General features: G+C 56.5%; 3 protein-coding genes across 7 annotated transcripts in view; 1 reads left to right on the top strand and 2 right to left on the bottom strand.

The window, feature by feature from the left end:
- The window catches only part of EMC10 (ER membrane protein complex subunit 10), a 46367-nt gene extending 28393 nt beyond the window's left edge, over positions 1 to 17974 (top strand). Inside the window, exon 8 of the transcript XR_010939040.1 lies at positions 15542 to 17974. The gene's annotated coding sequence lies outside the window, so the exon portion shown is untranslated. The remainder of the gene's footprint in view (positions 1 to 15541) is intronic.
- On the bottom strand, positions 16 to 2738 carry ASPDH (aspartate dehydrogenase domain containing). 2 transcript variants are annotated; one of them, XM_067719155.1, is made up of 7 exons: positions 2216 to 2738; positions 1711 to 1855; positions 1368 to 1452; positions 1126 to 1275; positions 823 to 1043; positions 599 to 753; positions 16 to 185 (listed from the first exon to the last, which is right to left on the bottom strand). In XM_067719155.1, exons 1-7 carry the CDS (start codon positions 2559 to 2561, stop codon positions 142 to 144), a joined length of 1146 nt encoding a protein of 381 aa, XP_067575256.1. In that variant the 5' UTR covers positions 2562 to 2738; the 3' UTR covers positions 16 to 141. The 2 variants fall into 2 exon arrangements, with proteins under 2 accessions (XP_067575256.1, XP_067575258.1); XM_067719157.1 differs by lacking the exon at positions 1126 to 1275 and having other exon boundaries at positions 2216 to 2736.
- Positions 5837 to 19439, bottom strand: part of LRRC4B (leucine rich repeat containing 4B) — a 38942-nt gene continuing 25339 nt past the window's right edge. For all 4 annotated transcript variants that reach the window (XM_067719032.1, XM_067719033.1, XM_067719031.1 and 1 more), the window contains one exon: positions 5837 to 7823. In XM_067719032.1, coding sequence (XP_067575133.1) covers positions 5982 to 7823 — 1842 coding nt within the window. In that variant the 3' untranslated portion in view covers positions 5837 to 5981. The remainder of the gene's footprint in view (positions 7824 to 19439) is intronic.

The following is a 19439-nucleotide window of genomic DNA, read 5'->3' as shown; positions in this document are numbered from 1 at the left end:
CACCAGACTACGCAGGGAGAAGCGTCTCCAATATTTACTGAGACAGGAGGGAGGTCTGGGGATACTGAGGCAGCAGCGGGACGGTGGCGGTGGGAGGTAAATAATGAGATGAGGATGTCCTCTTGGGAAGGAGGAGGCTTCTTAGCAGAGATGGATCCCGGGCTTGGAGGGCAGGTGGCAGCAGCCTGCGGAGGAGATACGGGGAATGAAAGGCTGAGACAGAGAGATAAGGAGTGACAGACACTTGGAAGAAGGGACAGACCAAGGTGGAGACCTAGAGGGAGGGACTGAGACCCAGAGAGAGGGACCAAATTCCAGAGATAGAGGGACGGAGACCTGGGGGGTAGACAGAGACTCACATGCTAGAGGCCCAGAGAGAGGGGGACACAGAGGCTCAGAGAGAGGAGACTTGGACAGAGATAGAGATCTATAAAGATTCAGCGTCGTGTAGTAGAAGGTTAAGGAGACTCAGGAATAAAGATGAATCGATAGAGACAGAATCAGAACTGCAGACTGAGAGAGCCTGAGACCCAAGCTCTGCAGAGCACAAGAGCCCAGGGCTTGGGGAGAGGAGCGCCGGGGAGGAGCGTGGCCGCACCCAGGAGGCTGCGCCAGAAGGTGGTGATGGTGGCAGAACCGGTGACAGCGCCTGGCTCGCTGGGGTTCTCTCTGTGGGTGTGCACAGCAAAGCTTCGGCCTTTGGGGCCCGGGGGTCCGCTCAGCTCCACATCCACCACATGCATGTCCTTGAGGCTGGGGCAAGCAGGGTGGTCAGTCCGGCTGGCCTGGCCCCAGCCCAGACCCCCGCTCAGCTTCGCTCACCTGAAATCGGCCACAAGCACCCCGATCACACGGTCGAAGCCCAGGCTGGGGGCGGCCAGGGCAGCAGCAGCCATGGTGTTGGAGTTTCGGGGGGCAAGGGGGCAGAGCCCGCGGACAGGGCCTTCATAGAGCACAGTGCGAGGCCCAGTGCTGTGCGCCGTAGCCAGGGGTCCCTCAAGCCGGAAGCCATCAGGGTGTGTGGCCATGGTGACACGGAGGCTCTGGAAGTGAGAGCCAGAGTCGGGGGGACTGGGGGTCTCTGTTGGCCCCCTCCGGTTCCCAGGGAGCCCAGCAGGCCCTCACCTGGAGGCCCCCGGCTTCGTCCAATCTGGCGATGTCCTCAGTGCCCCAGAGGGCCCCCCGGGCCACGAACACAGCGTGGCCCCAGCAATGCGAGGCCTCCAGGAGCTGCCGCTCTGTGGCCTGGTCAGCCAGGGCTGAGGGGGATCCCACCTGGGGCAGATGAAGGTAGGGAGGGGCTGAGGTCAAGAGATGGATCCCACTTTAGGGCGGGGTGATGCCAAGGCAGAAGACACAGAGCTCACCAGGAGATTGGCATAGCGCAGGATTTCTGCCCCAGATTCGTGGATTATTTTGGGATGGGCCACTTCCACCACAAGGTCAGGGTGCCTGAGAGAGGGGAGAGAGGCAGCGAGGACCTTGAAGAGGTATTAGACCTCCCCTCCCCAGATTCCCAGAGTCTATGGAGGCCTGTCACTCTTCGCCCTGGCCTGGGAAGGGAAATAAGACAGAGGCTTGTCCTATTTCACATTTGGGTGAACCAAGGTCCAGAGAGGGTAAGGGAATCACGTGAGAGCACACAGCACCTAAGGGAGGCCAGAACAGGAGCTTCAGAGAGTCCCATTCTCTCACAGCGAGGTCACTGACCTCTCCCCGAGGGCAGCAAGGTTCTGGAGCTGAAGGGTAGGGGGCACACTCCCCGCCATTCGTCCTGGGTCACGATTCCAGACAAAAACAAGTTCTAGGCCCAGTTCTGGTCCCTGAGTCAGCAAGTGGGAGACCAGGGACTGTCCTGGGGAGAGGGAAAGAGACTCAGAGAGAGGGGCACAGAGACCCAGAGAGAGGGGGACAGAGACCTGGAGAGAGGGGGACAGAGGCCCGGAGAGGGAATGACAGAGGTGAGGGAGGGAGTACATTGACCCAGAGTCGGGGGACACAAAAACTTAGGTGGGGGGCAGAGACTCGGAAAGGGGAGGACGGAGATCCTGAGGGGGCTGGAGCCCCGCGGTGAGGAGTGGAAGACACTTAGTCAGCCAGAGGCAGCCGAGCCACAGATAAAGACACAGAAGAAAAGTATGTTTGTGGAGGACAGGGGCTTCTGGGGCTCTAGAAAGGGGCCTGGGGAAGAAGCCCCAGACAGTCAAGGACTCACCGAGGCGGCCGTAGCCCAGTACCCCCACCTTCCTCGGGACCGTGTTGAGAGCCATGCCCGCGGATTTGGCGGCCTGCGGTCTGAGCTCCGCAGCTTCTTGCTGCCTCCCATCCCCCCACCTCACCCCACACACGAGGTTTGGGCAGCGGCTGAACTTTGGACATTTGACCCTTGAGCTTCTCTGGAACCCTCCCCCTCCCCCGCTATGGCCCAGAGGTGGGGGTGTGGGGGGTGCCACCTGGGGGCAGGATGAGAATCCTGGGAGGCAGTGGGCGAGATGTTTTGGGGTTCCAGGGCCCTGTGTGGCGCCCCCCCCCCATGTATCCAGCCCATTCCTTCTCTGCATCACATCCTCTTCCTGCTGATGTGGAAAATTTCCTCTGCAGTCCCCTGCCCCCCTTTCTGGCCGGCCAGGTTGTCATGGAAACTGCATCCTGCTTGGGTTGGGGTAGAGAGGATTGGGAGCAAGAGAGAGGAGATGGTGACGGGGGACTCTGGGCTCTGTCTGTCCCCTTGCTCCTGTGTTTCCAGTCCCCACCCTGCTGCCGCTCCCCCCCCGCCCCCCCCCCCCGTGCCTTGGCACCCGTGTTTGTCAGCATTCCTCCTCCAGTGTTTTCCTCCCTTGGTTCTGTCTCCATCTCAGATCTCTCTCACTCCCATCGCTGTCTCTCCACCTTTTCCCGCATCTCCATCCCTCCAGCTGCCGCCCCTGACTCCTCTGGGCTGGCTGCCATTCTGTCTCCAGCCAGGCCCTCATCTCCCCCAAGGTCCGAGGGAGGCCTGGCCTGGTCATGACCCTCTCCCCACAAGACTGCAGGAGCTGGAGTTCGGCTCATCCTAGCCTCAGTGGGCCCCCAACCCCACCAGCTCCCATGGAGGGGTCCCTTCCCCCGGCCCCTCCTCGAACCTCCCTCCCTCCAGCCTGATCATCCTTCTGTTCACCTTGACTTCTCACCTTTTATCCTCCCCTCCCCCGGCCACGATGCCACCAGCCACCCCTCTTTCGCCCCCTTATATTCTCACTCCCATGCCCACCCCTCTGCTCTCCCCACCTCCCATGGCCAAGGAGAAGCCTCCGAGGCCTGTGGAGGCGCCGAGTGCCCCCCCCCCAATGAGCCCCAGCCACGGTGCCTCGCGGGTGCCTGGCATCGGAAATGGCGGAGACTGCGGCAGTGTCGGCTCCCTGCCCCCCACCACCACCTGGTACTCGCTGCAGTGATACCATGGCAACCAGGATCTGGGGGCCCTGAAAGAGGACGAGAGAGAAAGAGAGCATGAAAGCGGGAGCGAGGGGGAGCCAGGCGTCGCACTAGAGGAGAGTCCCAAGCAGACAAGCCAGACAGATAGGGCCAGGGACCCCAGACACGTCGCTGCAGAGGCAGCTGCCACGGGTGATAAGGCAAGAATTTGCTTTAAGAGCTCCAGATGGGGGCGGTGGGGGGAGATAAGATGCTGTGGGGCAGAAACAGGCAGGGAGGAGGCGCAGGGCCAGGCGCATGGACCCGGTCCAGGCCCTCTCAGAGGACACAGGGCCCCGGTGGGGTCGTGGGGGCTTCCTGCCCGCTCCACCTTCAGTCGTGGACTCCAAAGGGCCTGGCCGTCCTGCGCATGCGCCAGGCCTGCCCTGTACGCGGGCCAGTCTGGGCCGAGGGGAGGATGGGGCTGAGACGAGAGCTGCTCCCGGGGGCCCAGCCCTGTGTGCCCGCAGCTGTGTCTGCCCAGAGCAGTGCCTCATCCTGCTTCCACTGGCCTCTGTCTGTCTAGACAGCACGAAGCGGCGGCCCTGGGGCGGGGATCTGGCCCTCTGGAGGCGGCAACGCTGGTACCTTGGGCTGCCCCAGCCGTACCAGCACCTGCCCCGTGGCCTAGCCGATCGCTGGCATTTGCTGGCATTTGCTCCCACTCGCTGGCTTTTGTCTCTCCGAGGGCTCTGCGTGTGAGCTGCCCTCCTGAGCTGCAGCGTAGCCCCCCCTCCACTTCCTGGGCCTGGGCTCTGCCTCCTGCTGCTGAGTTAACAAGACAAAAGTGCAGCCCCTCCTGCTCCGCTGGCCCCAGCTGGCGCACCCCTCCCCCAGCTCACTCCTCGCCCCCCCTTCGACGTGACCCGCTTTCTCCGCGCGGCAGTGTCTTGAATGGGACCCCTCTGGTTTGGCTCTGAGATGGGATGAATTGCGTCCTCACCTCCACGACCTGTGAATGTGACCTTATTTGGAAATAGGGTCTTTGCAGATGACCAGGATGAGGTTGTACTGGAGTAGGGTGGTTCCCAATCCAATATGACTTATAAAGAGGGGAAATTTGGACACAGAGACACACATGCACAGAGGGAAGGTGCTGTGGAGACAAGGGAGAACGCCCTGTGGAGACTGGGGTGACACTGCCACCAGTCAAGGTACATCTGAGGCGACCAGAAGCTGGAAGAGGCAGAGAAGGACCCTCCCCTACAGGTTCTAGAGGGAGCGCGGCCCTGCCCACACCTTGACCTTGGACTCTAGAACTGAGACACTAAATTTCTGTCGTTCTGAGCCACCCAGTCTGTGGTACCTTGTAAGGGCAGCCCCAGGAGATAGGCCCCCTAGGTTTCTTTTCTTTTTTCTTTTTTTTTTTTTGCGGTATGCGGCCTCTCACTGCTGTGGCCTCTCCCGCTGCGGAGCACAGGCTTTGGATGCGCAGGCCCAGCGGCCGTGGCTCACAGGCCCAGCCGCTCCGCGGCACGTGGGATCCTCCCGGACCGGGGCACGAACCCGTGTCCCCTGCATCGGCAGGCGGACCCTCAACCACCGCGCTACCAGGGAAGCCCCAGGCCCCCTAGGTTTCTGCTGTGAGGTGGGAGGTTGGGGGAGAGGACCTTAGTACATGCCTCAAAAGGGGTGCAGGCAGAATAAACACAAATGCCAGGCGTGCTGGGTGACCAAGCCCCTCTCTAGGGCCTCGGAGGTGAAAGGGTAGGGGCCTAAGACCACTCAGAGGTGCCGGCTCTCCCACTGACCTTCCAGATGGGGCCTGGAGTTTTCCATCTTCTCATTCTACTGCCCACCCATGTTCCCTTTCTTTTCTCTCTCCTCCATGCTTTCATAACCAAAAAAAAAAAAAATTTTTTTTTTTTTTTACTTTTTCCGTGTTTTTTTTTTTTTTTAAAGTAATTACAGAGCAGGTAGTCGTTGACGCAAACCTCCCTTCAGTATCAAAAGAGTCTGTGGGGCAGGAGAGGGCTGGGGGCAACGGTGGGGGGCGGGCTGAGGCCGCCCCGCCCCCGGCCAATGGGGACCAAGGGCCGGGAATGGACTCCCCCAGGGCAGGGCCAGGGGCTCGGGAGGCTCTGACCACGTGGCTGTCTCTTCAGTTTAGAGGGCGGGGCTGGGGGTGGGGTGGGGACAGGCGTCAAACTGCAAAAACTGAATCGTAAAAGGAGGGCTGTTGGGCGTGAGGGGAGAGGACACCCCTGAAAAAAGCTCCTCTCTCCCCCGGAAGGCGGAGGGCCGGGAGCAGTTGGTCGGGAGAGCGAGGAGGAAAAGCGGAGGGTTCCGGCCACTCCCGTCCTGCGTCCCCTCCCGCGACCGGGGAGGGGGGCGAGGCCGGAACCCCGGGGGTTCCATTCCCGGAGCCCCGCACTGTCCTCGCTGGGGCGAGATGCCCTGGGGTGCGGACGCGGGTGGGGCTCCGAGCTGCCTGCCCCGACCTCCCCTGTGCGGGGCTGGGGCTGGGGGCAGGGTCCCGGTCCGGCCCCCGCCCCGGGGGTGCCCCCCTGCCCGGCGGGCCGGAGGCTTCAGATCTGCGTCTCTTGCACGTTCTCCTTGGAACCGCTCTTGAAGAGCAGAGGTTCGTGGATGGAGTTGAGGCCGGGCGGACCCTTGCCCCCGCAGCTCCCGCCACTGGGGTTGCTGCTGTAGTGCGCCTTGAAGGCGGCCGCCACGTAGTGGTGGTGGTTGATGTGGTCGCGCTCCAGGGCGGGCAGGGCCAGGTGGCTGTCCCCGCCCACGCCGCCCCCGCCGGCCACAGCGGCGGCGGCGGCCACGGACACGGCGGAGGCGGCGGGCAGCTCGTCCTCCACGTTGATGATCTCCACTGTGCGCGTGGGCCCGTGGTGCTTGTGGAGCTGGTGCTGCTTGCGCAGCTTGTAGAAGGCCACGAGCATCACGGCGGCCATGAACGTGATGGCCACGAAGCAGCCGATGATGATCTTGGTGGTCTTCATGACGTCGTCCAGGTCCTTGAGGGCGTTCTCCGTCACGTCCGTTATGGGCACCGTGAACGCCTTCTCCGTGGGGCGCGAGGAGCGCGGGGCGGGCGCCGTGGTGGACGACGAGGCCGGGCCGGCCGCCTCCCCCGGCCGGCCCCCGCCCCAAACGCCGTCCGTCGTGGGCCCCGGCGGCTCCTTCTCGGTCCCCCGCGGCTGCAGGGCCTCCTCCCCGGGCTGCGTTTCCAGGGTCTCCACCGTCACCGTGGTGAAGTAGGTGTAGCCGCCGCTGCCCCCGCCGCCGCCCCCGACCCCGGGGCCGCCCCCGCCGCCCCCGGCGCCTCCAGCCGCCACGGGGTCCACGGCCGAGACGTTGAGCGTGGCCGAGGCGGTGGTGTTGCCGGCCGAGTTCGTCACCATGCAGGTGTACTGGCCCGTGTCCTGCACGGTGACGTTGGTGAAGTTGAGCGTGCCGTCGTGCAGGACAGAGATGCGCACGCGGTAGGAGCCGTGGGTCATGAGGGTGCCGTTGGGCGTCAGCCAGTTGACGGAGGTCATGGACGTGCCCGTGCGGCACTTGAGCTCGGCGGCCATGCCCTCGGTGACGTTGAGGTCCGTGGGCGGCTCCACGATGACGGGCGCGTAGCAGGTGAAGTGCGACTGGTCCAGCTCGCCGATGTAGCGCCCCTTGAGGCCGGCGGGCGCGTGGCAGCGCGCGCAGCACGTCGTGTTGCTGGGCACCGTCTCCTTGAGCCACCAGCTCAGCCAGAGCACGTCGCAGTTGCAGTGCCAGGGGTTGTGGTTCAGGTGGACGCGCTCGAGGCGGTGCAGGGGCGTGAAGAGGTCGTGGGGCAGCGACATCAGGTTGTTGTGGGACAGGTTGAGCTCCTCCAGCGACTTGAGGTCGTCGAAGGCGTTGCGCTCGATGGTGGCCACCTGGGCGTGCATCAGCCACAGCTTGCGCAGGCTGGTCAGGCCCTGGAAGGAGCCCGGGCGGATCAGGTCCAGCCGGTTGCCCGACAGCTCCAGCTCCTCCAGGCGCACCAGGGCCGTCAGGTTGGGGATGTCCTTGAGGTTGCACATGCCCAGGTTGAGGTAGCGCAGGTTCACCAGGCCCTCGAAGGCTGCCTCGGAGATGTACTCCAGCCGCTTGAGCTCGCCCAGGTCGAGGCGGCGCAGCGAGGGCACGCGGTTGAAGGCGTACGACGGGATGCTCTCGATGGGGTTGTTCCGCAGCCAGAGCTCCCGCAGCTTGGACAGGTACTCGAAGGCCTGCGTGGGCACTGTCGTCAGCCGGTTGTCGAACAGCTCCAGGGTGTTGAGGCTGGGCAGCCCGTTGAAGGCGCCCACCTCGATCTTGCGCACCAGGTTCTTACTCAGCTGCAGGATCTCCAGGTGCCGCAGGTGTTTGAATGTGTCCGTCCGGATCACCTGGGGTCGGGAAGGGGCGACACCATCAGTGATACTGATACTAACGGAGTCGACCACAGAGGGTTTTTAAAATTTTTTATTTTATTAAAGTATAGTTTATTTATTTATTTATTTATTGGATGCTCCCTGTGGCTTGCAGGATCTTAGTTCCCTAACCAGGGATCGAACCCGAATCCCCTGTGGTGGAAGCACGGACTTCTAACCACTGGACCGCCAGGGGAGTCCCTAAAGTATAGTTGATTTAATGTTCATTTCTAATGTAAAGCAAAGTGATTCAGTTGTACATATATGAAAATATATGTACATATTCATATATGAAAAAGAATATATATACACATTCTTTTTCACATTCTTTTCCATGATGGTTTATCACAGGATATTGAATATAGTTCTCTGTGCTATACAGTAAGACCTTGTTGTTTATACCTTCTATATATAATACTTTGCATCTGCTAATCCCAAACTCCCACTCCAACCCTCCCCCCTCCCCCCTCCCCCTTGGCAACCACGCGTCTGTTCTCTGTGTCTGGATCACAGAGTTTTGAGTGCTGGTGAGGGTGCCGAGCCTCCCCGTCTCTCCACCTTTGCTGTAAGACCATGAGCTCACTGTGGAAAGCAGTTTGATGGTTTCTTATAAAGTCAAACAGAGAGTTAGTTACACAGGACCCAGCCATTCTACGCCCGAGTATTTCCCCAAGAGAAATGACAGCAGATATCCATCCAAAGGCCTGTGACGGGTGCTTGCAGCATCTGTGTTCATTACAGCCTAAGCCGGAAATGACCCAGCGTCCGGCAGCAGGTGAAGGGCCCACGCTCTGTGTCTGTAGGATGGAACACTATGGCTCAGCAATGACAAGGAATGAACTTGCTACACAATGACTTGGATGGATCTCACGGGCGTCAGGCTGAGCAAAAGCAGGCAGATGCCAAGGAGCACATGCCGTAGGACCCTGTCCATTCCACAAAGGTGTGTGTGTGTGTGTGTGTGTGTGTGTGTGTGTTGGGGCAGGGGGAGGCCAGTCTGGGAAGGGGCACGAGAGAACTTTCCGGGCCGATAGGAATGTCCCTAGTTGGGGTGGTGCCTACAAGGGTGAGTGTAACTGTCAAAACTCCCCAGACTGGGGACTTCCCTGGCGGCCCAGTGGTTAAGAATCCACCTTCCAATGCAGGGGATGTGGATTCGATCCCCGGTAGGGGAAATAAGATCCCACATGCCGTGGGGCAAATCAGCCCGCGCGCCAACTAAGCCCACGGCGCATTACAGCTAGAGAGAAGCCCGCGTGCCGCGACGAAGAGCCTGCATGCCGCAACTAAGACCTGATGGGGCCAAATAAATAAATATTAAAAAGAAAATCAAACTCCCCAAACTGTACCCATCACATGAGAGGCATTTTATTCTATGTAAATTACACCTCAATCAAAAAGATTAAAAATAGGGAACTCCCTGGCCGTCCAGTAGTTAGGACTTTGCGCCCACCCTGTGGAGGACCTGGGTTCGATCCCTGGTTGGGGAACTAAAATTCCACAAGCCGTGTGGCATGGCCAAAAAAAAAAAAAAAAAGATTAAAAATAGTTACACCAGCAGCTAAGATGCATCGGGCACTTCCTGGGTGCCGGACGCTGTTCTAAGTGCTTTAGAGCCGACAACTCAATCCTCCAAACTGCCCTGTGAGATAGGTGCTTCTTCAATACACACGACTCTGAAATCCACAGAGCTCTGAAAGCCACATTTCTCATAACTTTGGCACCAAACCTGATCAGAAGTCCTGTGAAGCTGTTTAAAGCTTTTATTGATCCCACTCATGTGACGATTCAAAGATTCCACTCTAGAAACATACCCAGATTTGATAAGGGGTATAAGATCAACTGGGGGTGCTGTAAAAATCTATGCTGTATATTAATACCTTTCTAATATCAGGGGCCCAATCAACTAGCCTCAAGTGTTTCACATGAGGGATTAAGAATTATCTCCATCTAAGCGGGAGGAGATGGAGGCACAGAGAGGTGCAGTGACTTGCCCAGGGATGCACAGGAGGGGATGGCAGATCTGGGATTGGACCGAGCTTGTCTGGCTCCAGAGTCACGGCTCTTAATCCCTGAACTTGGCTGCCACCTCTCAGGCCTGAGGCTGATGCACCACAGAAGGGGCAGTGTTGGGCTGGGCACGGAAGGCAGAATCTTACCAGATTCTCCCCACTGATCACTGAGCCAGGTACACTGAGGCACAGAAGACCATGCAGCCATCAGATAGCGTTTCTGAAGCCTAGTTAACGCCATGGAAACACTTGCATTATAATGTTAAGGGGATAATGGTGAACTCTAGGTAGCATACTGTGTGCTTGTCACTTTGTAGAACTAAAAAAAGCAGCCGAGGAATTAGGTATCTGCGTCTATGCACCGAGAAAAGACTGCAAGGAAATGCCCTAACCACTTCTTAGTGGTGAACTCCAGCGGATGAGGATTATGGGCAATTTTAACTCGTTATTTTTCTCTTTAATGAACAAAAATTACTTTTTTTTTTGGCCGTGCTGCGCGGTATGTGGGATCCTAGTTTCCTGACCAGGGGTCGAACCCGTGCCCCTGAAGTGGAAGTGCAGAGCTTTAACCACTGGACCGCCAGGGAAGTCTGCAAAATTATTTTTAAGTAGAAAAACACTGTAAAAACTTTAAGAAAAGACTCTACCTGGGAGGCACCCAGCATAAGGAAAATAATATTCCTGGTACAGTTATCATCATAATAACAGCCACCATTTCTGCCAGCGCGATCCAACAGAAATACGACACCAGCTACCTGTTTAATTTTAAATTTCCTAGAGGCTACATTAAAAAAAAAACCAAGACAGATGAAACCAATTTTAATAATTGATTAGCCCAATAGGTCCAAAATATTATGATTTCAACATGTAACCAAGAGGGAAACTTACAAATGAGATATTTTACTCTCTTTTCACACTAAGTCTTCGGGGGCCCGATGTGTGTTTCACAGTCCACGCCCTCGGCAGCAGGTCCTGCATTTCCCCTCAATAACAGTATATTGTGAGCGTTTTCCCGTATCATGGGTATGCTTCTAAAACCTGACTTCCGTGGCCACCTAGAATCCCTCCCCGGGGCTCCACCTCCTTTCTGATGTTGAGATGGAATTGCCAAGGTCAGTTTTTGTTGTTGTTGTTGTTTGTTTTTGTTATTTTGCGATATGCGGGCCTCTCACTGTTGTGGCCTCTCCCGCGGTGGAGCACAGGCTCCGGACGCGCAGGCTCAGCGGCCATGGCTCACGGGCCCAGCCGCTCCGCGGCATGTGGGATCCTCCCGGACTGGGGCACGAACCCGCGTCCCCTGCCTCGGCAGGCGGACTCCCAACCACTGCGCCACCAGGGAAGCCCGACAAGGTCAGTTTTTTATTTTCCTTAACATGCTTCCGCCTCCTCTCATTTCTGGCAGCGAACACGGGCTAATCTTTAGAACTGGACGAGGATCACGAGGGCTGGCCTGGGGTCTCTGCAGCCCGCCGGCGGTGTGGCCCATGCGGCCGTGCCTGTGTGCGGTGAGAAGAAGGGGGCGCCGGAGAGCCTTGGCCTGACAGCCCTCGGGCCCTGGAGCCGCAGCTCTGCTGCGTGGGCCGCTGGAGCCTTGGTTTCCTCCTCTGAGGGACCCCGGGAAGAGCCCAGCCCCTCGCCTCCCACCGTGTTCTCTTGCTGCCTGTCCATCCCGTGAGGTTCTAAACAGCACAACGAAAAGCTTTCCTGATCAAACAGGCCCCTTTGCTTTGCTCGACTCTTGAGTTTCCCAAATATAATAACCCGAGAACCCTTCTCACAGGCTGCCTTTTATCACTGCCCCGGGAAACGCTGGCAAAGCACCAAGCAGGCCTCTAGTTGCTGTTTCTAATAATAATAATAGTGGTAATAATAATAAGAGGATCCAGGCATTACTAATCGCTAGGGAGAGAATGAAGTAATGATCCAGCCATTACTAATCGCTAGGGAGAGAATGAAGTCTGAAGGTCAGACTTGAGGGTTTGGACGGACAAATTGAGAACAAAGGGATTGCTGGCCCAGGTGTTGGAGTCGCCCCCTTGCCTGGTCTGAGTCACATGTAGTTCCGGGGGCTCCCCAGTTCCCAGCAAACCCATCTGCATGCCCCACCCTGCCCCCGCTCCTCCCGGGGTCCCTGTTCTCAGCGCGGCCCCTCCAGCCTGCCTTCCCAGTCGAAAGCGGGCCTGCAGCCTAGAGCCCCCTGCATCGTCCACGGCCTCCCCTTGTTAGGGTTGGTCAGCCAGCAAGCCTGCCGGTTCTAATCCTTTTGAATGTCTCATCTTCTCTGTCCCCACGGTCCAGCTCAGGCCTCAAACTGCCTGGCCTCCAGTCTCTCCCCTCAAGTTTATCTCCAGGGCCTTGCCACACCCAGAGCTGGCCCTGCCTCTGCTTTCCTCTAGAGCCCTCCGTGGCTCCCCAGTGCCCTCCAAGGAAATTCAGCCTGCCTTGGAAGCCCCGCTTGGCCTGGCCTGTAGGCTCCCCTCACTTGCAGCCCTCACTCTGGCTGCATTTCAGCCAGTATCAACTTCTTGGCGCTATCTCACAGGCACTCCGCCTTTGCATACACTCTTTCCTCTGCTCAGAATTCCCTTCCCTTTTCATCCACCTCGAAAACCCCTGCTCACTCCCTTGGACCCAGCCCAAATGTCTCACACTCATCCATCCATGCTTATTTATTTATTTATTTTTTGCGGTACGCGGGCCTCTCACTGTTGTGGCCTCTCCTGCCGCGGAGCACAGGCTCTAGAGCGCAGGCTCAGTAGTTGTGGTGCAAGGGCTTAGTTGCTCCGCGGCATGTGGGATCTTCCCGGACTGGGGCACGAACCCGCGTCCCCTGCATCGGCAGGCGGACTCTCAACCACTGCGCCGCCAGGGAAGCCCATCGCTTATTTATTGAACAGGGATAAAGGAGTTCTGAAGGGGCAAATGGAGGAGGACCATTCTCTGTGGAAGGGCGTTGTAATGTCAGCCCTGCAGAGCCGTTTCGAGGATGCGAGGTAATCGGTGAGATTCGCTCAGCACAAGGCTTGGCACTTGCTGCAGTGATGAATGCCAGGCTCTGGGCTGGGTGTCCCCATCCGTCAGCTCAGCTTGTCCCCACCGGCCCTGCAGGGCAGGTGTTGTTAGCTCACTTTCACAGAAGGAACCACTCAGCGAGATTACTCGATGAGGGGTTTGAACCCGGGCAGCACACAGGCCAGCATCGTGCCCCGTTTCCGAGATCAGGAGCTGAGGCTCCGTGAGGTCAAGCGACTCAGCAGGGCTGCTCACCTTCCCCGGGGGAAGTGGGAAGCCTGCAGCTGGGAGTCCAGCCCAGGTCTCCCTGATCCTCTGGACAAAGCAACTGAAACCACACCATGTCCATAAGGTGCGTCCTGGCAGAGCCCGAGGCTGCGGCTGCTCCACGTGCTTTGTCCCAGTTGCGATGAGAAGGGGGTGTGTGAAGGGAGATGCAGGGGCACTCCCACAGCGGGTGGGGTCCCCCCACCAGCCACTTGAATGATGCACTTGGGAATAAGCAGGACGGGGGTGTTGCTGAGAAGGGAAGTCTGGTTTTATTGAGGATGTGCTGTAGGATTGCTTAAAATAGTGAGTCCCTTTATTTTTAACAGGATTCCAGTCTTTTCTCCCTCCTCCTCTCTGCAGGGTGACTGGGGAGTAGCCTAGTGGGTGGGGGGTGGAGTCAGGGCTGGGTCTGAATCTCGGCTTTGCTGTTGACCAGCTGTGTGAACCTGGCTGAGTGTCCTAACGTCTCTGAGCCCACTTTCCTCGCAGGTCCTGCAGGGTTATTGTGAGGCTTGGACAAGATAATGAATGCTTGGGACATGGCAAGCAGGCAATAATACATATTTTTAAATTGTTGATGCAGCTGATAATGATCATTAACAACTGTCCTGCCTCTGGGCTTCCAGTTTCTTCCCCAGCCTCTTGCCTCTACATCAGCTGTCAGAATTGTCTAAGATGCAGTTCGGACCCTACCAAATCCCTGCTCACAGCCCTCCCATGGCTCCCTATGACCCTCAGCCTGGTGTCAGCGGCTCTGCAGGACCTGCCCCACTGGCCTCTCCTCGACTCCAGCCACAGGGAGATGTGTGGGGTTCTATGCGCTCCCCAGGCTCTGCTCAGCCTCTCTGCCTTTGCACAGGCTGTGCCCTCTGCCTGGAATGCCATCTTCCCCCTAGTTCTCTGGGATGTTCCAGTTGCTTTCTGCCGGAGGCTCTTTGGCCTCCTGTCCACCGACAGATCACAGGCATTCTCTCATCAGACCCTTCTCACACTGGTTCAATGCATCTGTCTCCTTGTCTAGGCTGTGAGTCTTCATGAGTAGAGACTCCATCTGAGTCATTTCTGCATTCCCTGCACTCAGGTCGAGGCCTAGTTCATGGCGGACTTCAGAATGGACAAGGCTCATATTTGGAGAGTACCCACTGTGTGAGTCAATGTGCCTGCACGGCTTTCGTCCTGGGTGACAGCACCCAAAATGTTGAAATCCTCAGTGACAGAACTTGGGAGCTGAAAGAGCACCAGTGTTCTGTTTTTGGTACTGTTTCCAACTTATTCTTCTTTTTGCCTTAAAGTCCATGTGTCTGATATTATTAAAGACACACCAGCTTTCTTTAGGTTAGTGTTTGCCATCATTTTTGCTTTCATCCTTTCTGTCTTTATGTTTTAGGTATGTCTCTTGGATTTTTTTTTTTTTTTTTTGGTGGTACGCGGGCCTCTCACTGCTGTGGCCTCTCCCGTTGTGGAGCACAGCCTCCGGATGCGCAGGCTCAGCAGCCATGGCTCACGGGCCCAGCCGCTCCGTGGCATGTGGGATCTTCCCAGACCGGGGCATGAACCCGTGTCCCCTGCATCGGCAGGTGGACTCTCAACCACTGCGCCACCAGGGAAGCCCTGGATTTTGTTTTTAATTCAGTCTGAAAATCTCTGTCTTTTGACAGGAAGTTTAGTCTGTTTACATTTATTGTAATGACTAATCTATTTGGAATTATTCTTCCTATGTTTTTTCACGCTTTCTATTTGTCCTGATTTTTTTTTTTTTTGCAGCCTATTCATTCCCCTTTCCTATGACCTTTTGCAAAGATCGAGTTTCTCATTCTATTTCCCCCATTTACTATCTTAGGATTTATGTATTTTCTCTCCTTTTAGTGGTTAGCCTTAAGATTTAGCATGCATACCTAAAGAGCAAAGCCAAGCAACTCCTCTCCTCTTCTTCCAAACAATACAAGGCGGATCCCATCTCTGACTCTGACAAAGTGCCATGCAGGACGGGTTTCTAATAAGGCAAAAGGGGGGATCCAGTATGTGTTAAGTGCCTAGTATTCACTGGACCCTGTGCTAAACACTCTGAGGTCATGATCTCCTTGAATCCTTGTGGAAATCCTGTCACATGGAGATTATCAACCACACGTCCCTGCCTTCCTTCTTCATATTTGATGGTTTACAGCCGAGGGAATGAAGGTTCACTGAGGTAAAGTCATTTGCCCTCAGTCTCACAGCTCCAAAGTAGCAGAACTAGGACTCAAAGTCGGCTTCTCCTGAATCTAAACACCAGGTCTCCACCATGCGCACCCACCTAAACCAAGAGGGTTGGGCTCTGTGTGGGTTTTGGTGTGTTTTTTGAGCTGCGGAGCCCGTTCATTATTCAAACATCACCCATGTGGTGATTTGCTCATTTGACAGATATTCTTTGAGTGCCTGCTGTGTGTCAAGCATCATGCCGGTTCTGGGGGTCCTGCATGGACAAGACGGCCATAGCCAAGTTCCCAGAGCCTGACCTTGAGAGGGGAGGAGAAACACTAAACATACTATTATGCAAATGATCATTCAAGTGGTAATGGTATAAAGGGATCTGGATCTGGGGAGCTGCCCTGGTTGCAGGGGGAGAGGCAGGCTTGTGGCCCCTTCACAGCACAATTTGAAACCCCTGAGGCCAGATGATCTCAAATCCTCTTTGAGGCCCAGGGCCTGCTCACTGACACAGAGTGGGATAGACAAGGTGGGGACTGGTTCTTGAAGCAGGCAAATCCCCCTGCCCTCCCAGCCCGACATCTTTGGCCTGATGGGACGCTGACATCCTGTGATGTGGCAGAGGAGCTGGGCCTGGGGTCCTAACTACCCAAGTCACCAAGTCCCCTCCCTCCTTCAGCCCACGTTTGCTAAGCCCTCCCCAACCTGTGCGCCCGGTGCTGTGCTGATTGCCAAGATGCAGACACCAGTCAGGCACCGGAACATGGTCGCATCAGTGACCACCTCCCAGCCTGACGGGGGCTTCTCCCCTCTCTTTCCATCCTGTAACTTGGCCTATTATTTAGGGGACTTTCCACTTTGGTGGTGGTAGGTAAACACTACTAATTCTAGAAAAAACCCTGTTGTGTTCTGTTGGGATTTTTAAGAAAATAAACTGTCAAGAAATCCCTTATTAAAAATTTAACTGTGGTTGGAAAATGATGAAGTAAATTGTTCATCTTAACGCTATTAAGATAAATTGCTTATATGGGTTTTGAATGTAATGAACCGATAACAAAAGTTTAGTAAGCTTACTGTTGGTTTTTTTTTATCTTGTTAATTATTTTACGTTCATAATTTAAAAGCCTTTTTTTTTTTTCCCCCATACCGGCTGTTTTTATGCCAACTCCTCGTATTTCTTCCTTCTCTGAGATCAGGGACTCGTGCATCGCTTTTCAGTAGGGATTTCCCTGACCGCCAGGATGTGGCCAGAGCCGGCCAAGCATGGGGGCCCGTGTAGGCCCCCGCCTTTGCTCACTGAGACCCCCTGCCCTGCCCCAGGCCTAGACTCGGCCTCCTGGGGCCTCAGTCTCCTCTGTAACGTGGGGACAGGGGCCCTGAGGACTAAGAGAGAACAAGCATGTACCACGACAATACAGCCCAGCTCAGGGGCAGGGTGGCCACTCAGAATGCAGCACCCTCTCCGTTACCCCCCCACCGCCAAAAACAAATCCTAAATTTGTCCCTGCTAGGAGGTTCCAGGCCATGTCAGGCAACCCCTCTAACAGGGGTGGGGGGCATCCTAGAGGCTCCATGTCCCACCCCCAGCGGCCATCCTGGGCGAGGGCAGATGGAACCAGCCTCGGCCTCCACCATGGGCCGGCCAACCTCAGCTACAGGAGGCAGGCAGGAAGGGCTCTGGCCAGAGCGAGAGAGGAGAGAGCCTGATCCCCACGGGTCCTCAGCTGCCCAAATGACCACTGTGCTCAGACAGACCTGTCTCATCCCCGGCCCCCAGCCCTGCCCGGCTGTCATTGCAGGTTGAGCCCTGCGGCCTCGGCCTGGTGGTTAAAGCTCTGGGGTCAGACAGCCGGGGTCCTGATCCAGACTCTGCCCTTTACTGCTTCTATGACTTGGAGCAAATTTCAGACCCCCTGGGGCCACTTCCCCATCTGTACAGCGGGGCTTATAAGATCTGCAGCCTAGAATTGGGGAGAAGTTGCCCTCAACCCCCAACCCAGGAGCCCAGATAGTATGTAAACCTGCGTGCAGACAATGCAGGGGCGAGCTCTATACCAGAGGGGGGTGCCAGCCGCTAAGTGCACCCCAGCTTTGCCTAAGATGGTGGGTGGGGGGCAGTGGGGTTAGGCTCAGGCTCAAGGCACGCCCCCTCCCCCACTTGCACCTCCCTCTCCTCCTTGACTGTTTCACTCAGCTCATCTCCATCTAAAACACACTGGCATTGGAATTCCCTGGCGGTCCAGTGGTTAGGGCTCCACGCTTCCACTGCAGGGGGCACGGGTTTGATCCCTGGTCGGGGAACTAAGATCCCACATGCCGTGTGGCACAGCCCAGAACACCAGCACTGGGGCTTCCCTGGTGGCGCAACGGTTAAGAACCTGCCTGCCAATGCAGGGGACACGGGTTCGAGCACTGGTCTGGGAAGATCCCACATGCTGCGGAGCAACTAAGCCCGTGTGCCACAACTACTGAAGCCTCCACGCTTAGAGCCTGGGCTCCGCAAAAGAGAAGCCACCACAATGAGAAGCCCGCGCACCTCAACAAAGAGTAGCCCCTGCTCACTGCAACTAGAGAAAGCCCACGCGCAGCAACGAAGACCCAACGCAACCAAAAATAAATAAATAAATAACAAAACAAACAAAAAAACACTGGCATTGTGCTGTGCACCTCCTGCACTGTCTCTGTTTCCTCCTAGCTTCACCAGGGCAGGGATGTGAATCTGTCCTGCTCACTGTGCCTACAGCAGTGCCTGGCACACAGTAGGTGCTTAATAAATGAATCAGGTATGTGAATTGGGTGATGGACCAGCCAGGGCCGGTCAGACACGGGAGGGACAGGCAGTGTAGGGAGAGGGACGCGTGAGTCTCAGCCTCCTCTCAGTCGGAGCCTGTTTCCAGGTGGAGACTTCATGGTGGCATCTTGGGGATCACACCTGTGCCCGGTGTGGGCAAGCACAGAAAGTGACTTTTATCTATTCAGGGACAGCGTGTTTTTCGAAGGGAGGGAAGGGTGTCTGAGCCCAGCAGGGGGCGTCCCTGAGTAAGGTGCGGCTGGGACACCCAGTTTAAGAAGGGTCTTCCCTTGGGGGAACATGGGCCATTTTAAAGCCCAGGAATGACGTGATGACTCTGGCTGAGGGTTGGGGAACAGACTGTGGCCAGGTGGCCGGGAGGAAGCTTGGGGGAGTGTCCTGATGGGCAAGGTCAGGCCAGAGCAGGGACTCCGGAGATGGAGTCAGGACTCGATTACAGTTCTGTCATCAGTTTGCCAGGGTGGAGAGCCCAGTAGCTACGAATTAGGAAGCATCAGGAATGGCACTGAAGAACCCAAGGCAATCTACAGATTCGATGCAATTCCTATCAAATTACCAATGGCATTTTCCACAGAACTAGAACAAAAAATTTAAAAATTCGTATGGAACACAAATGACCCTGAATACCCAAAGTGACCCTGAGAAAGAAAATCGGAGCTGGAGGAATCAGACGCCCTGACTTCAGACTATACTACAAAGCTATAGTAATCAAAACAGTATGGTACTGGCACAAAAACAGAAATACAGATCAAAGGAATGGTGCTGAAGAAATCCAGTCTTGCAGGCTGCCTGCCTGGGCTAAGTCCCAATTCCACTGACTGTGGCCTCTTGCACCAGAGTCTTACTCCTGCACCTCACTTTCCTCATCTGTACAGTGGGGATAAGAACAGGCCCTGCTCACAGGGTCGCCGTGGGAAGGGCTTGGGGCAGTGCTGGGTCTGCATGAATCGTCTTCCACTTTCCACCTCTGAGGCCCTCAGTCTGCCCAACTGAGAAGTGGGGGTGAGATCTGGGCCTGTGGTGAGGTTCAGAGGCCACATGGCTCGGCAAGACGGCAAGCCATTCTCTGATGCATTAACTTAACAGTTGTATTTGGGGACCTACAGTCCATCAGGCTCTGTGCTGAGTGCTGGGGCCAGCGGCAACCACAAGTGTGACCAACAGATTTGGGCACCAGAGGGACCCGTGGGCCTGACTGGAACGGGGGCTCAGAGAAGGTGCCTCTGAGGCCAAGACATTTCTCTGACTCAAGAAAGATGACAGTGACCGACCCTGATGATGGTCTCGCTATCAACACTA

Source organism: Pseudorca crassidens, chromosome 20 (genome assembly GCF_039906515.1).
Source record: "Pseudorca crassidens isolate mPseCra1 chromosome 20, mPseCra1.hap1, whole genome shotgun sequence".
NCBI lineage: Eukaryota > Metazoa > Chordata > Mammalia > Artiodactyla > Delphinidae > Pseudorca > Pseudorca crassidens.
This window is presented reverse-complemented; position numbering and strand designations above follow the sequence as displayed.

What these genes read in the sequence shown, in the direction of transcription:
- ASPDH (XM_067719155.1), bottom strand. Translation starts at nt 2,561, where the DNA reads ATGCAGAGAAGGAATGGGCTGGATACATGGGGGGGGGGCGCCACACAG. An exon ending in ACTGGGCTACGGCCGCCTCG is followed by an intron (nt 1,856 to 2,215) that starts GTGAGTCCTTGA and finishes CCCTCTCCCCAG; the next exon opens with GACAGTCCCTGGTCTCCCAC. An exon ending in ACGAAGCCGGGGGCCTCCAG is followed by an intron (nt 1,044 to 1,125) that starts GTGAGGGCCTGC and finishes TCTCACTTCCAG; the next exon opens with AGCCTCCGTGTCACCATGGC.